At 37.2% G+C, this 18,549-nt stretch overlaps 1 protein-coding gene across 1 annotated transcript in view; it reads left to right on the top strand.

The window, feature by feature from the left end:
- The window catches only part of LOC145992251 (ATP-dependent RNA helicase DDX55), a 48,976-nt gene extending 30,846 nt beyond the window's left edge, over positions 1 to 18,130 (top strand). The window contains exons 9-11 of the mRNA XM_083128607.1: positions 714 to 840; positions 1,569 to 1,821; positions 18,012 to 18,130. Of these exons, the coding sequence (XP_082984733.1) occupies positions 714 to 840; positions 1,569 to 1,821; positions 18,012 to 18,095 (464 nt within the window). The 3' untranslated portion in view covers positions 18,096 to 18,130. The remainder of the gene's footprint in view (positions 1 to 713; positions 841 to 1,568; positions 1,822 to 18,011) is intronic.
- Positions 18,131 to 18,549: the final 419 nt, after the last annotated feature.

Here is an 18,549-nt window from a genome sequence, read left to right as displayed (position 1 = left end):
GCAGAGTCAGGAACATTTTGGTTCTTTATCTGGAAAAGTCAGGAAATTCTGTTGTTATGAAATTGTAGATAACCTGAACCTTCCATCTTAAATTCTCTTTTTATAAATTCAGTTTCAATAAGATAAAATTGTATCTTTTAAGTCCATGTTTCTGCACAGAAGTAGCTTGCAACACAACTAGCCTAAAGATACATTTCCGTATTCATTAATGAACAATGCAGGTTGCAATCATTAGATTTTTGACGAAAACACTAAATATGAAATAACACACTGTAATGTTCATTTTTCATGTTTTTGAAAGTTATGAGGTGCATTTTCCTACCATATTTTGTCACGAAATGAACTGCAAAAAGTGAAATAAACCCGTAAACATGAAATTTAGAATTTATTTACCAATGGGACACTGAATTATCCTGTGAATTAATGCAATTCCCGGAAAATTGATTAATTCTGCTGTAAATATTTTTGAAGCAAAAATGGATTTCTAATTATTCTGATAAACACACAGATATTCTATTAGAAGGAAAATGTTTCTTTTGTGTAATAAGTGTAGTTTTTAAATCAGATTTATGCTTTTATTCATCATTTTAACACCAATATACCATTTTTTTATACCACTCTGAAATGTGAGCAGTTTTTGTACCAAAGTCTTGATGTTTTATTCGCCGTAAATATGTGGCTATAGCAATCACATGTTATGTTCTCGTTCACAGATTTAAACTTTGGCAAACTAGCGAAAGGATTTGGGCTGCTGAAGCTTCCAAAAATGCCTGAACTGAAGAATGCAGATGTGTCTGAATTTGAACCCATGGAGGTGGACACAAATTCCATACCATACAGGTGAGTATTGTGGAATGCCTCATTTGTTATTTGCATTTGAGATAAATATGAGATTTTAAATTGTCAAATTGTGAAAGCTCAGAAAAGTCATGGTGTGCTAAATATGATTAGGGGAAGTCAGTAAGTAGGCCACAAACACTTATAGATTGTAGTTTATAAAGTTCTCAGTAGATGGCAGTACAGTGTAGCGGGATGATAGGTTTGGCATGAGACTTAAGTTATTTTCCATACATATGCAGGTCTGTATTGAACATGCTGTCTGTGTTTGAGGTTTTTAGATGTAAAGAACAATGCACTGTAGTCCATTGTTTTGTGGACACTGCAGTTTAATGCAAAATATTCATAAATAAATATTTCCTGTTTCACCTCTAAAGCTAAAAGTTCACAGCTTTTTTGTAAATAATCCATGCTGCCAATTTTCAGTGCTCATTTTACCATTGTGGTGCCTTTTTGCATGCCTGTTTTGAGATTTTTGTTCCTATGGATCTTCATCTTAATTATAACTTGGTAAAATATTTATATTTATGATGTGTGTGTAGCGTCGTCGCCTTGTAATCAAGGGGTCCCGGGTTCGATTCCCGGTGGAGGCACATAGTGGTTCGGATCCACTTTAAAACTGTATGGCTAGTCCCGATTAGCCTTACTGTGCATAAAGTGGACTTAAAACAACAAATCATAAGCAATCAATTATGATGCGTGTGCGTAAAAGTATTATTCTTCTCTTGCAGCGACAAACAGCGTGAGAAATCACGGCAACAGAAACTGGAGATGTACAGGTCGACTGGGGAGTGGCCTGATAAGAAGAGAAGGAGAAAGGAGACTGTATCGTGGTCGAAGAGCAAGGAATGCAGAATGAAGAGGAAAGAAAGGAAAGAAAAAACTAAGACAAAGGTGAAGAAGAGGAAGCAGCAGATCACGGAGGATGAGGTGGCAGAGTTGCTGAGGGATGCTGATCTGCTGAAGAGACTAAAGAAACAAAAGGTATGGTGAAATCCTCTTCCACATTTTGCTGGTAATTTGTGATCAGAACTCTGAAGTTGATTACTTTTTTTTCTACATACCGTATTTACGTGTGTATAATGCACTTGCGTGTATAATGCACACCCTGGTTTTTGATGGGAAAAGTGACAAAAAAAAAATTATCTCGTATAATGCGTAGTATAATCCAGGTTCAAGAAATGGCTTTCTTAGTTGTAGGTGATAAAGCTGTTGCTATACCAATCAAGAGCTAGTGACATCATACCTATTCAATGAGTCACCTGTTGCTGTGGACCAAGAGGAGAATTCCTCTTGTGTAAACAGTAAGTCACCTCCCCCCTCTCCCTCCACTAGGATTAGCATCCCAAAGCTTTCACTCTTTAACCACCTTATTTATTCTGTAATAGTAGAAAGGGAGATCAAAATTATGTTATGGATTTGCAGTGCTCAGGAAGTTATTTTCTGTTATTTCTCACCCAACAAATACTGCTGATACGCATCCCATGTGATGGGAGGTGTATGCTCCAATGCTGCCAGAACAGCACTGCTTTTCTTGTGTTGCAGAACATTCGATTACAAAGTGAAAAATCGTGGAAAATGGCCTTTAAACTTGAATGTATGGTTTTGCTCATTTTCTCTTTACTTATACTAAAAAAAAAACAACGTGAAAATATATACTTTTTCCATGGCTGACGTAACTTTTATGAGAGGCCCATTCAGGACCCTCAAACTAGCAGTTAGCAGAACAAGATTTCTTTCATTAAGGCATTTACACACTCCATATGTGTCATATTATTTGGCCAGTTATATATTTTAATTATGATTTTCTTTCTCATCTTTTCTTTCATCCAAAGTACCACAAAAATCAGAACGTTCCTTCATTTTGTAATTAGCTTATTTCAACTGAATTGCACATTAGTGTCGCCATCTTGAATGGAATACTGTTGCCATATTCAGAAACAACAGAATTCAAGCTTTACAACGATATGTAACATGATAGGGTTCCGTAAACACAAAAAAATATCCCGTGCATAATACGCACCGCACTTTTTGTGTGCAAAAATTTTGGAAAAAAGTGTGCATTATACATGAGTGAATACGGTATACCTCGTGAGGCACCTAAAAGTACCACCTGAAATAGCGAAGAAACCAGAAACAGTAGCAGTGTGAGGTTTGCGGGAAACAATAATATCAAATGGGGCTCGTAAATCGGAGCTATGAGGTGGGTCGAAAAATATCGACAAATGGGGCATCTGGAGCAAAGTCATATTTTTTTTAAATGGAACGATATACAATAACATGCATAATATAAAAGAGCACATGCAATTTCCAATGTTATATAGCCAAAAGTCACAGGACACCCAGTGCTGTTCATTCCAAAGACACCAGCCAGGTAACTAAGATATTGGACTTCCCTTACAGCATTTACTCTTCGGGGCAGGCTCGCCACTAATAAGTTCTGGTATATTGCTGGTGTTTTTTTTTCCATTCATCCTGTAGCCTCGTTTAGGGGATGGTTTTAGTTTCAAGTGGGTCTGGCACGCCACCGACACTCCAGTTCATCCCAAATATGTTGTATGGGGTTCCAGTCAGGCTTTGAACCGGCCAGCTATGCACAGGGACATCATCGTGCTGATAGAGAAAAGTGCTCAATTCCAAACTGTTGCCACAATGTGAGCATCATGCTATTGTCTAAAGCATTCTCATAAACACCACTGTTCATGTTGCCATTGACCAAAAGTAATGGCCCGAGCCCAGACCAGACCATGACACCACCGTCACATCCACTTGGGTGTCTGGTGACTTTTGGTTACATAGTGTAGGGCTGAGTTTGAACTTTGAACTCTTTATCAAGTTCAGCCAATACCGATGCTTGAAAATTGTAACAAATAAAATTTGTTCAAAAATATTTGTTAGTATTACTCCAATTATAAGCATCAATTTACCAGAGTTTTAATTTGAAATATTCAAGAATGAAATTCATGTAATTTTTTACGCAATGTTGGTGCTAAAGAAATGAAAACTGAATTAGACTCTGTGCTGTGATGCATTTTAACGGACCTCGTGAAAGACCAGAATATCGGAAACATATCGGTCGTTATTGCTAAGTAATTTCCTACCAATGCATAACTGTTCAGCCCCACTGGCGTACGCAGAGGGAGGGCTGATTGGGCTGCAGCCCTCTCTAAAATTTTCAGAAAATCAACATTTTCAAATAAAAGCAGTGAATAACTGGCGAATACCAGAGTGGTAAAAAAAATCTTGAATGGACCAGTGCATGTATGTACTATTTCCCTTATATTGATTTAAAGTACCTGTGCACTGTTCTCATTGTTAGCGTGATCTCTTGAGTGGTGATACGAACAGTTGCCGCAGTCCATTTCTCAAAAATTGTTTGTTAATTAAACAAGTTCGTGCATTACATTTGTTAGTCTCTCCCGCAGATATCTTTTTCTTTTGCATTTGCTTCCAAATTGTATTTTCGAGCTAAATAATAGTTAGTTTCAAGTTTGCTGTATGTGTAACAAAGTATTTTACACTCGGTGCATTGTTGAATATTTCTAGATATTTTTGGACATACTGTCTTACTGACCTGGAAAACCTGGATAACATGGAAAAAGCCTGGAATTTAACCAGAAACCTGGATTTTTCTCAAAGTTACCATTTTCACTACATATGTCCACTTCACTTAGGGGCTTATGTTATGTGAGTACGTGGATGGCGACCACGGGGATACCTGAGCAGATTCTGTCACTGCCTCCATTTGCATTGGGGGCAGGGGGGAGGGGGGTGCTGCGATTCAAGGGATGTCTTCCTTAATTTTGAGAACGTCCGTGAAAGATTGGTCCTGGGTACGACCTTAAACTGCCCCCTCTACAGCCCTTGAGAACATATGCTTTCATGTTGTACTCAAAGAATTAGGTTTTGTTCTGCAATTTGTTATTTGTATTTGCTTTACAGTGTGTGAACATGTATGAGAACATATGCTTTCATTTATAGCCACTGGTCAGTGCCGGATGTACAAATCTTGGGCTCCCCCGCAAAATATTACCAAAGGCCCCCCTCCTACCTACCTACTTTCACACACCACACACGCACATTATATATAATTACACATATATTATGTGTGTGTGTAATTCTTGATCTCATGTTGTCACATACATGGGCCTACAGGGTTAATCAAAAGTCCCTTAACACTCCCTATAAAGAGTAAAGGAATTAGGCTTGGTACACGATAGAAACAGGTTAGGCTTAAGGAGAATCGCATTGGTATGTTCGAAGCGGACGTCTGTCATATTGGTGGCCGCCATATTGAATTCAACTCAAAACTTCTAAATGGGCAGGGGGGGGGGGCAAAGCTAAGTAAAGCATACATACTGATTTCTTTCTGCTTTTGGGCGGGGCGGAAGGTTTTTTTTTTAAACAGTTGGGAACTAATGTACTTGAGTTAAACTTTGAAAAATTGTAATATGTAATTATACAACATAATTCTTTACATGTTTGTCTGAGAATTTGGTTATCATATTCGGTTTATAATATTTATTCCTACAATCGTTTATAGGAGTTTAATATCTTCACACATTTCTACATAAAATAGGAAGGCCGAAGATAAAATGTTCATCCAGGCGAGGTCGATTTTTGGCACCCTAACTGTCCACCCTGTCCCCCCCCCCCCACCTCAACTGTCTACCCTGGTCCCACTACTTTCCACCTTCGGCCAATAAAAAAAAAAACATTACCGTTTTGTTTATTTATGGTTCTAACGACAATAAATAATAGCCTTGTGTTTTCAATGCCTTAATGTCAAAGAACGTGTATATTGTAGGTTGATATCAAAATAACAGTAGCCTCTTAGTTTAGATTGCTATATGATTTTGCAATGTACATTTGTCATTGAGAAGTAACTTCAATCATTTTTTTTTACACAAATCAAAATATCGTGTCATTCTTTAGAATGAAGGGATCTGAACCAGTTAATTGATGGGGTGATGTAAACTACTCATCATTCATCCTCTTGATGAGACCACTCGTCATTGACATGACGAGTTATTGCTTGGCATGCGAAAGGTACAAATTACACAAAGGAATTAAACTACTGAAAAGACAATGGCAACTCGTTGGATTTTGTGAACCGTTGAACCTGTATCATGGCTGGGTGTAGGATAATTACCTGTCTAACTGAAGTCTCTGAGCTGAATGAAAATAGCGAAGTCCTCTGTAAGCTTCTAACTTGTTGACCAAAGCGTGCTTCCACTATCGACCTCCTGTCTTGCTGACCTCCTCTCTCTACCAACTCAATTCCCAAAGTCCAGTCACTTCCCAGCTTGTCTCACCTCTATATTCCCTGGCCATCGAGCTCTTCCTCGATGCCGAATCGCCGAATCGTGTTTATTATAATTGCTACCATGCAAACCGCTGACACCAAACCCAGAAGTATTACCTGCTTCCTGAATACTCAGGAGGTTTGCATGGCACAACACAATGCATTGTAAACATGCCTAAGAGGCTTGAGACAGCTGAGAAAAACAAGTGAATGCCCTGGTCAACATGAAGCGTTCAGAGAGACTTAATAAAATAAACATACAATCCTATGGATTGATACGTTCGCGCCCTCTAGGAAAAATTTTCTTCTTTGAAAATTTAAAAGTCAAATCGCAAAGCTTGACATGACTCAGGTTCGCCAATTCCATATATTTTCTTAAAAAACCCAAATATACAAAAGAAAATCCACCAAAACATACCTTCCCTTGTTTGCCGTAGCCTGAAGGAAAGAAAAATTTTATTCCCTAAACTCTATAATGAATAATACCCTTAATACTAACAAATTCGTATGTTTATACGATGTAAAAAACAATAATATATACTATTATAAGACTAGAAATCACAAAAATTCGTGTCGTTAAGCGAAAAACTCTTAATGTACCACATTTTGTGCGTACGTACTATTTATTATGTATAATTGCTCATCCATTTGCTCCGAGTCAAGAGTCTGTGATGCCTCGCCACGCGGTAACGACTCTGTGTGTTCCGCGAAGCTAACGGCTGGAGGGAAAGTCTTGCAAGATGGAACGGAATTCACAATGTTTGTTTATATTGCCGCTCGATATAAACTCTTCAAACTAAAAAATACCTTGAAAAGGTGCACAAATAAGTACACGTAAGTAAGCATGTAAAACATTGTCACATCTCACTGTTTTGTCCGTGTGAAAGCCTGATTATATCAAAATGCGTATGTTTTACGAACTATGTAGCACTGCACTCCTAACATCGCCAAATATATAAACTTGCATGGCTGTGTTGCACATTCCAATGTATTATTATACAATATTCAAATGCATATAGTGAGTTACACTGAAAACTGTCGCTGGTAAAACTTAAGTATAGCGTTCAATTTTCTTTTCTACGTTTAAACTGTACACTGTATACACAACTATGGCGTGGTGAATACCTTTGTATGACTGCACACAAAATTAATAATCTTCCAAGTGACAAAACTATGTGCTTAAGTTATAAATATCAAAAATGTTTTGCGAACAAATATGTTGCTTTCAATCTTCCATGTTGGTGAGAAGAAAGAGAAAAAAAAAAAAAAAAAAAAAATAACAATAATACCTGCATGCGACAAACATATGCATAAAATATTGGCACTAAAGCATGCTTTCTAAAATGTTCGAAAGTGCTATAATTATGTTATTTGTATTGCTTGCATGTCCATTTATTATTCGAAGTGCAAAATTTCATCGTAAAAAAAATTATGCACTAATTGATGCGAACACTGGTCACTTGACACCACTGGTGCGTGTCGCTTCCTTGTAGTATGATGTACACTTGCATGCATATAAAACTAGTTCTTATGCATGACACAAAACTAAAAAATGTATATAAGAGCTATGGAAAAGTATTGTTTCCCATAATGCATGTTAAATAACCAAATAGATACACATGATAGGAGCTCGCATGTGTATGTGTAGAAACACTGTAGCACAATTCTGTAATTATTGTTTGTGACCAGAACTGCTGTTTGTAGAATGTATGTTTTCTCTGCTTCCTCTTCTTTCTGGATTGCTTGTCGTCTTGACTGCATTGGCCAATGTAAAAATGTGGTAAATTACCCGTAGAACTTGGGAGATGGGGAAAAATTGTTGTTCGAACTGCAGTGTGGAGGGAAATTTTATCTAGCTCCATCACTAGCTGTTGTTAATAATGTGTAGTCTGTTATACTGGGAAATGTATGGTTGACTACATCCTTCCTGTAAAAGGTAGTCTCCGTGTAATAATAATTAGAAATGTCTGCATGTCTCCCTCAAATTGGTGTTGACGATTCTCTTCTTGAAATAGTGCTTAAAATGTCTGCATGTCTCCCTCGTAGAATGGTAATCAGTCTTTCTGCCTGGTAATAGACTGCCTGCGGATGTCCGTCACGAAAAATGCCCATGGATGGTGTAGGCATTGCTTGTCCATGGTGCTCCGTATAGACAGGTTAGGTTAAAAGGAAAAATTATGACAAAGAAAGGAAATTGCAATAGGATGGGTATATATAATTCAAGTATGCATGTACACAAAACCAACTAATTTCCACTGCCTTTTCTTTAAAATTAAATTAAATTGTCTCATCAAAAATAAAATATGATTTAAATAAATTGATAAAATAATTGCCATAACTCTTTGAAAATAAATAAGGAAAATTTAAATAAAATATCCAACCGTAATTAAAATATTAATGTCCATGATTAATGTGTTGCCTTAACCTATTAATTATTACTGCGCTGCTCTAAATAAATCTGTTTCGCAAGCTGATGATGCTTATAAAAATAATATCCTACGGTTGCGGTTAATAACACATTCCAAATAACAAAAACTAATATAGACATAGGCAAAGGGTTTAGAATTAATTCCTGAAATGAAATGTTCTTACTAATTGATTGATTAAGTTGTTTTAAAGCAAGTTCAAGCGAAGTCCATTGGGGAATAGTGAAATCAGATAAATTCTTTGGAATATTAAGTAATAACTCAATTTCCTGCATTTTGACTTGTTCGAAGGCTAAAATTCTTGTGTGTAAAATTTGTTGATCCACAATAATTTGCGAAAAATCCTGATAATTAAAAAATAAAGATTCCCCTTCGTTAAGCTGAATTAATCTGTGCATATTCAAATTATTATTCAAATTCTGAATAACAATAAATTGACCTGAACCTGATATTAAAATACCATTACGTGTCCTAATGAACTGAAATAATTTCTTGTCAGTATTAGACTTCACTTCAAAATTACAAAATGTAGAATTAATAAACCAAAGTAAGTGTTGCAAGCATGTTCTAAATTCTGTTGAAAATTATAAAATAAATTATGTTGTGAACCCTTAAAATAAATATATAAAATTTGTGTTGCGCAAAGCAAGCTATTAGTGTCATTAAGAGGTTGCTTTGACAAGCCTCTAATGGCCTCCTAATAAACAATAGGCCGGTGCAATTTGCCGTGGTTCATTAATATGCAATGTAAGACAAAAATTTCAGTAAATGCTACTTCTGAGTGTCGTTGAAACTCCAGGTGGTCACAAAATATGGCATTAGGGAATTAAAAAAGGTGATATTCAAATTTGAAACACAATAAAAATAATAAAACTTTCTCAATTTCAAATTTTCTTTAAACAAAAGAAATTTAACCACTCAAAACTTCTTGAGTCCGCCGTATACCTCAAATCACTTGGTCATGTAAACAGACCCGCCGCGGAAAAGGTATACTTGACCCATATAAGAATGGTGTGTCAATCCCTTAGGTATGTTCAAACAAAATAGATAGAGAATAGTTATGCAATATATTACAATATAAATAAAAATTAATAGTTATTACCTACTGTACTAACATTAACATGAAGTTAATCAGTAAGAAGTAATGAATTTATTGCTGCATTGTCGAATAAGTTGCAAATTGGGTAAGTGAGCTAAATTTCCTAATAATAAATATTACTAATAATAATAATTTCTCAAATTATAACATTTGTGGTAAACCACTCTGTTTAAATTTGGAAAGGCTAACGATGCTGTGGCGACTTTTGCTGCACATGCCTGTGCCAATCACCGAGGCTTAGCCTGGCATGTTGCTAATAATCTTGATTACTCTAAGTGCATAAAGTGCTAAAATTGCCCTTTTGTAGAAATTTCCCTGATTTTATCAAAATTTCGTTTATCTTTATCCTGATTTAAACCAAATGTACGTCGATTTCCCAAAAAACTTACTTACTATAAATATCTCTATGAAAAACGGGAAAATTTTGCGAGAAAAACGCAAAAAAAAAATTCGTCTTGTTGTTCCTTTGAAAATTATTGGTCGTGATTAGTCTGAAGTGCATAAATGCGACGTTTTACGAAAAAATTATCTATATGGAACAAAATATCCCTAACATTGTTTACGTGAACTTCTATCGTAAAAATCAAATTCAGATGGCTATATGCGTAACTAAACTGATCCCCTAAAATTTTACTGAACGAACGCCACTAACTCAAAAAAAATATTCAAAGCTTATGGTAAATGTTTTCTGACTTCCAGCGTGTTCAAAGTACTTGGGAGAGAGCTTGAGTGCAGAAAAGGAATTTGCAAATTCAGCTGCAATGTATTTCTGCTTATCGTTGCATTCTTCGTAGTCGCTTGGATGGACTGAACAAATTTCTTTACAGCGACAGGCGTGATCGGCGACTTCGGGGAAGTTCGGGTTCCGTTCGGGAGGTGGAGGGAAAAAGGTCGCTGCTTCGGGCAGCGGGCATAGAAACTGAGAAGGAAAATGCAACGCCAGGATTCGTTGATACATGGAATGACGCGTAACTGTTTACAAAACTTTAACTTACTACGAACAAAGTCTAGTAAGCGCTGCGGGAGTTCGCAATAAAATCAAGGACTTTGAAATGACGTAATAAATTGGATGGAAAGAGAGAAAACTTCGTTGTTCTTGCGACAGCGTGTTACTTGAACACTTCCGTCCTCGTAATAACAACAGTTGGGAAGCTGTTAGCAAACTAAATGACTAATAAACATTGCATAAGGTACAATCAAACATAAAAAATGAATTATACTTAAAATTTGAATCGTAATTAATATAAAATTCTAGTCGAACATGAGGTCGTAGAAAATATGGTCTGTAAACGAAACAACAGGTTCGGAAACCTGAAAATTTGGCTTACTTTCTGCTTTTAAAGTAACACTTGAAACTTTCTCGATTTTTACGGGTGACTGCTTAGCAAATGACTCTTTAACTTTTACAACTGGCTGAACACAGTGTGAAATAGGCAATTCACTTTCCATTTTGCGACTGTTTTGAACAAAATTAGGACCCTTGCTTACGGCAATTTTCTGAACTCTATCTTTAACGGATAAAATATTCTTCGGCAAATCTATATTGTCGTTTTTAGTGACTAAACTATTTCTGGATACGTCTTGAACTTCTTCTTGTGCCCTAGGTTGAATAATAATGGACTGAGGAAGGGGTGGGGGAATTGGCGGGTGACTCGTTTTTAATGGTACCACTTCAACAATCGGCGCAACATCGTCATAAATCTGGTCAATGGGCGGTGAATCATTAAGTTTGCTTAACGGTAATGCGTTGGTACACTCATGGTCATAAGTAATAGATTTCTTGCGTTGACATTGAAAATAACAGATTATGAAAATTATAAAAATACTAATAATAAATGTTGTTAATAATAAAATTGTAATTATATTATAAGGATAATCAAAGGACTTGTTCAACAGATAAATAAAATTATAAGCTTTTACGTATGGAAGAAATCCGTTTAAAATAACTAAAATCGCAATGATTTTCATGTTGCTTAGGCAATCAAAACAAACAGTTCTTCAAAGCTAATACGTACTTTAAGCCTGCCTAGTCTAAGTAGTAAATATTTGAACTCAACTTTTAATTATTTCTGACTCTAGGCTCAAATTATCTGCGTGATTTATTTATTTAATATAATTTATTTATTCTCTAAATTTATTAGCACTGGTTAACTTATCTTATTTTAAATTTTACTGCAAACTTCTCTTATCTACTTTCAGGTGTTATTTCTATTCTTACTCCTGACTACCTGAAAAATAATAATTATTATTTATGCGATCTTTAAATGCATTAAAATACTAACATCACTAAAACTTGAAGAATCTTTAATTCTCTCAACTCATTCTAAAATATGCTTAGCATATTATTGTGGCAAAGCTTAAAACTAAAACCGTTGTGGTTTAATCATTATCATTCTGCGATGGCAGAATGGATTTCCAGGATTATCGGTTGCAATCCAATATCCGAAGGAAAATACTTGTTAGTGGAGCGCAATAAAATCTTGACGTCGACGTCTACATATTCATATAATATAAATATTCTCATAACTGGCGCTTAAAATAAACTTTGCTAATATAATCATATACCTTCTTCTGAAGAGTAACTATAAAATTCTAGTGATGTATTCGCTGAGCTAGTATTATTACATACTGCAAAAAAAACTTTTGTGCCTAAAGCACATTATTAAATAATAAGTCTGCTTTTAATTGTTAATATTATTAGTGCTATTCTATGATAAATTATTATTATATCACGTGAGTGGATTTAAAATATTAGACCTGTTTCACTTTAATAAATGCCGTAACTTGGAGCAAACTTGCAATATTTATGTTTAAGATTTCAAAATAATCTGCATTTTAAAGTTTTTAACATTCAAAGCTACAACGTGCTAAGGATAAATATTCAACTGTCAAACGAAACAATGTTTCGGACAGGAAAAAAATATATAAATATAAACTAACAATAAAATCTCGTTAATATGTGAGAAACGTCCACGCCGTGTGATGCTCTCATAATTCTCTTCTAGTTATTCAAAAATAAGTTGGCTGTGCCTAACTTTGCTTAAAGCATATAAGTATATGTATATCTGTGTACGGATTCATTCATTCTCGTCACTACTGCTTACCTGTGAACGGACATCTCTCGTCACTGCAGCCTAATAATACATCTATTACTTCTCAACTAGAACTTTTAATTAATCGGGCGGTTTATACCCTAAATCACGGTACGAACCTTGTACATGCGTGTCGAGGAATATAATTGGCGTTTTGTTTCTTTTCATATTAACATGAATTAAAATTTTCAGGCAATGTATGCGTAAGTTAAGGTAACGTAAGGCAAGTGACTATCTCGTATAAACTTGACTATCTCCTTAATCTAAGCTCCCTTCATGAGGTGCTAGGAGACTTCAGTCATTAAGAATATAAATGAGTGGTCCTCGGGGCCTTATTCGTTCCCAAAACTATATATGTATAAAAATGTAATATCCTCGTTGCAAAAAGTCTTAGCAGTCATAGTTCAAGCATTCTAAATCCTTTACAAGTTACGGTCAGTTTTAAACCAAATTTAAATGAAACGTTTAAGGAAATTTCAATTAGTAATAATAACAATATATTGACTCAAACAAGCATACTCTCTGCCATGACTCGTTAAACTGCACCATAGTGCTGATTGACTCTGACTCGGTGGCACTAATTTAATTTCCTCATTCATAAATAACTTTAAAATCCACTTGTAATCCACGTTATTAATTAATTAAAATATTAAGGGTAAAATCGTTTCCTGTTCACTGTAGCTTACTGCATCCTCATAACCAACGTTGTAATAATTTTCGTATTCAAGATTATGTAAAAAAATTCTAAAATCACTGTCAATGCAAGAAATCTTCAAATCTAAATGCCTTTCCCTTATTCCTTATGTAAAATTCTGGATGGTAAAAATTTCCCAGGTGGGAATTTGTTGTAGCCATGGTACCGGGTTCGTGAGTGAACCACAGAGCTACCAGGAGCAGATTGATAGGGAATCGTCCACGGACGTCCCTGGGCCGGCCACATTTTTGATGAAATGGGGCCTCCCTAAAATCCGATATCGAACCTTCCGCCACGCGGAATGCCGGACGCTCCTGATACCATAGCGCCAGCCCGACGCGGGTAACCGCGACGGAGCTAGGGCGCAGTTCCTCCGCATTCTTACATTTCGCTGATTATCGACCCAAACTCGAGATCGATAAATTTCATCGCATTCATCCTCATGTTAGACTAAACATCTATCATGGCATATATAAATTCTTCTCCCCCCATTAATGCAAAAAAGCTTTAAGCCCTATGTATTTTCAAAATTGAAATATGGCAAGGACATACCAAAAAAAACTAAACAAATGAGCAAAATTTTGGGGTGGGATTTGAACTAGCACTCCACTACGTGTCAAAATTTGGGGTGGGGTTGAATCCTAAACTGGTTAACAAACTTTTTTCTCATCGCATTTCCGAAAAAATGGATGAAAGCCCTAAGCACCTCCATCCACGTGTCATTCTTTAGAATGAAGGGATCTGAACCAGTTAATTGATGGGGTGATGTAAACTACTCATCATTCATCCTCTTGATGAGACCACTCGTCATTGACATGACGAGTTATTGCTTGGCATGCGAAAGGTACAAATTACACAAAGGAATTAAACTACTGAAAAGACAATGGCAACTCGTTGGATTTTGTGAACCGTTGAACCTGTATCATGGCTGGGTGTAGGATAATTACCTGTCTAACTGAAGTCTCTGAGCTGAATGAAAATAGCGAAGTCCTCTGTAAGCTTCTAACTTGTTGACCAAAGCGTGCTTCCACTATCGACCTCCTGTCTTGCTGACCTCCTCTCTCTACCAACTCAATTCCCAAAGTCCAGTCACTTCCCAGCTTGTCTCACCTCTATATTCCCTGGCCATCGAGCTCTTCCTCGATGCCGAATCGCCGAATCGTGTTTATTATAATTGCTACCATGCAAACCGCTGACACCAAACCCAGAAGTATTACCTGCTTCCTGAATACTCAGGAGGTTTGCATGGCACAACACAATGCATTGTAAACATGCCTAAGAGGCTTGAGACAGCTGAGAAAAACAAGTGAATGCCCTGGTCAACATGAAGCGTTCAGAGAGACTTAATAAAATAAACATACAATCCTATGGATTGATACGATATTTATGAAACAAATATCCACATTTATGTAATCAGAAATAAGAAATTGGCTCTACTAAATCAGGACGCGCCGGTCTGGCACAGTCGAGGGCGATGCACCGGGCGTTTGTTTGGGTTGCACGGCCTTAATCCACTCCTCCACACACACACACATACACGTATTGTTTTAAACATTGGTTAAGTACTGGTATAAATATGTAATACTGCAACTTTCAGCCACATCAATGCAGTATGCAGTATCACACCCATGTTTACGGTTACATGTAAAAAAAAATACTAATCCTACAATGTGCCCTAAAACAGTGGCATATTGAAAATGCAATATTTTCAATTTCTGCTTAAGTTTTCCAAAGGGAATCAAAAGTGTCTATTATGCAATGGACTAGCTGATTCAAGAGCATGATGACTACAGGATTCCCATGCTTCTTCCTCTATTCTCGCACATATTCATTCATAATATACCATGCATTTTCCTTAATTCATTGTCGGTTTGAAAAAGGAAATACTGAATTAATAAACGTACAATCTCAAGAAAGACACTCAAACGGAGCGATAGTCCCTCATTATTGATTCTGCTCATTTCGGAGCAGAATCTTGTGTAATTTCCCTGCTGTTGTGTGTGAAGTTTCTGTCTGCAAAAGTTATGTAATATGTTTATAGTTATAGATTGGGCCCCCTATAGGGGGGGGGGCAAATAAGAACTGGAGGGATCCCAGCCCCTCCTGACCCCCCCCCCCCTTGGTTTTGTGCCCGTGGTGATGTAATATATAAGGCGCAGTCAAATGAAAACCGAACACCCACCATAAAACACATTCCTCGCAAAAGTTGGCAACACTGTTGTTACGTATCGAAACTGCCATCTGTAGGGTAGGAGAAATGCATAGTGAAACGCACAGGTCCACACAGTTGCTTCTTCATTGGTCAGGAGGTGAGTGTAGTGAAAAGTGTGTTCGTCCAGCATTGGAAATGGAGGCAAGCAAAGAAGAGCAGAGAGGTGCGGTTCGTTTTTTGGTGGCTGAGGGTGCTGGAACACGTGAAATTCATAGTCGCATGTCTGCAGTGTATGGCGAACACTGCATGTCCTTGACAAGTGTGCACGAGTGGCAGAATAGATTCTGCGAAGGACGCACATCACTGCAAGACGATCCATGCCAGGGACAGGCCCATCAAGCCATTACGCCTGATGTGATTGCGAGGATCGATGGTCTGATCCGGGAAGACCAGAAGGAAGAAATTCGTGTTCAGGTTGGCATTAGTCATGGCTCTGTGCATGCCATTATCAAAGATCATCTGCAGTACCCAAAAAAATTGCACACAGTGGGTTCCGCATCAACTGACGGAGGGACAAAAGATTGACAGAATGACTGCATGTCTGAGTCATTTGCAGCAGTACCACGAGGAAGAGTATGCGTTTCTGTCACGTATCGTCACAGGGGACGAAACGTGATGCCACCATTTTGAGCCCGAGAGCAAACGGCAAAGCCAACAATGGAAACACGTCGATTCTCCCCCGCCAAAGAAATCCAAGGCTGTCCATATGAGTTCCGGTAAGGTCATGATGAGCTTCTTCTTCGACTGCAAGGGCCCTCTGCTTGTCGATTCCCTAGAGCGTGGAGCCACAATCAATGTGCAGAGCTATGCAGACAAGTTGCAGAAACTGCGACGCGACATAAAGTCAAAACGCCCTGGAATGCTGTCGGACGGAATCATCCTTTTGCACGATAACGCCCGTCCCAATACTGCCAATCTGGTGAGGGATAAGCTTCAGACATTTGGCTGGGAAACATTTGAACATCGTACGTACAGCCCCGATCTTTCCCCTTGTGACTTCCACATTTTTGGTGACCTGAAGAAAGACATTCGTGGACGTCAGTTTCATTCGGGCGAGGAAGTGCAACAGTGGGTGAGGTTGTGGATCTGTCAGCGACCTACCTCTTTCTACAAGACTGGAATTGATTGTCTTGTCTGCCAGTGGGATAAATGTCTTAACACTTGTGGCAATTACTTTTGAACAAAACAAACTCCATTGTCACTTTGTAGCGGGTGTTCGGTTTTCATTTGACTGCCCCTCATATATATGACACTGTTTTCTCACACCTGGAAAATGATACATTTGTTACAATCATACAGTCATAACTTTCTCCTGATTAGAGATAGGTTGAATAAACCTTCACCACTGCATTTCTCTTAAAACTCTAGCCTGATTTGATTCTAGTCTGACTGCCACGGGGGAGACCCAGGGTGGGTGATCTGAGATCGGAATTTTTCCGGATTTGTACCCACATAAAACAGTTTCAGGGCCCACCCAGCCTCAAATCAAATTGTACCAGGTGGACGGTAAAGGTGGCCGGAACGTGGTGCTGATCACATCACCTCCAAGATGTCAGACATCAAAAATGGGCCCTACCTCTCAAACCCTAAATGTGCCTTCATGGCACGATGCTGTATTCACAGGGAACTTTATCTTTACCTTTATATATTATATTCGTTTTTGAACCCTTGAGTAACGGTTTTTTTTTTACATATGCGAAGCCTCTACTATGTCAATGGACGAGGACCCCCTAAAGGCTTCTTTGTCTCCGGGCCCCCCTGCACTGCGGGGTTTTGCGGCTTTTAGATCCGGCACTGCTGCTGGTAATATTTTTAAATGTCAAGAAAGTTATACTAGAAAATGTTGTACTCTAAGAACTCAAATTTGAACACATTGTTTTTGTTACTTGCAGAATTATTGTACAAGTGCAAAGTACATTTTGTATGAGTATATTTTATGAATAAATTTGTATGAGTAAATTTTGTAAAAATAAAGTAACTGGCCATTCCCCATCCAAGAAGAATATGCAGTAACATGTAATTATATAAATTAACATATGCTTAGAATTTAAATTAATAATTTTTAGAACTTTTGTAGTAAAAACAAAATGTAAAAAATATACTACTACCAAGTGATGTGAATTACACGGCAGATAACGGTGAGAACTCAGCTTGCTTTTGTTAGTTATTGCAAATTTTTCTCAACTGGCCTTCTGGTAGGGGTTATTAACAATAACAACTTTTCTTAGTTTAAAAAAATATAGACCTGGAAAATAACATAAATGGACCTGGACAAACCTGGAATTTAAAAACAGACATTTAGTAGACACCCTGATAATGGAATTAATTTGTTTTTGTCTTTTACAGGTTTCAAAAAAAGAGTTTGAGGCAGAGTTTTGTGGAGATAATGAAGGAGAAAAGCCTGCGAATGAAGAATGTGCTAAATCATGATTTTAATAAAGATTATATTTGTCGTTATGATAAGAGGTGTTTTGTTTGATTGACCTACGTGGTAAATCTTTACACGTGTATCCTTTTAATTAAAAGAAAGTGTGAGCCCTTGTATGTTGAAATCATAATGTTATACATTGTGCCAGTGAACTCACACTTTGCAATGGAACTGACATAATCATCTTGTGCAGTGAAATGCCCAGGAATTTTGAAAGGGGGTGAGGGTTATATATGCTTTATCAGTAGTCAGCCTTCATTTTACCATCTTTTCCTACCTTCGATGTTCTTTTTTTTTTTTAGCAAAGAAGGGGTGGGTTATGACCCCCCTTGGGCATGCAACTGATGTTATGTGATATCTAAAAGAGAAATTAAAGAAGACTGCTTAATGTAAGTGGTTGTATATTATAGGAGCAACGACATGTACCTTTTTAATGCATTGTTGATAAATCAGCAT

This window comes from Lepisma saccharinum, chromosome 9 (assembly GCF_977018435.1).
Source record: "Lepisma saccharinum chromosome 9, izLepSacc3.1, whole genome shotgun sequence".
In the NCBI taxonomy this organism is placed as follows: domain Eukaryota; kingdom Metazoa; phylum Arthropoda; class Insecta; order Zygentoma; family Lepismatidae; genus Lepisma; species Lepisma saccharinum.
Note: the sequence above shows the minus strand (reverse complement) of the source record. Positions and strands in the feature narration are given on the sequence as shown.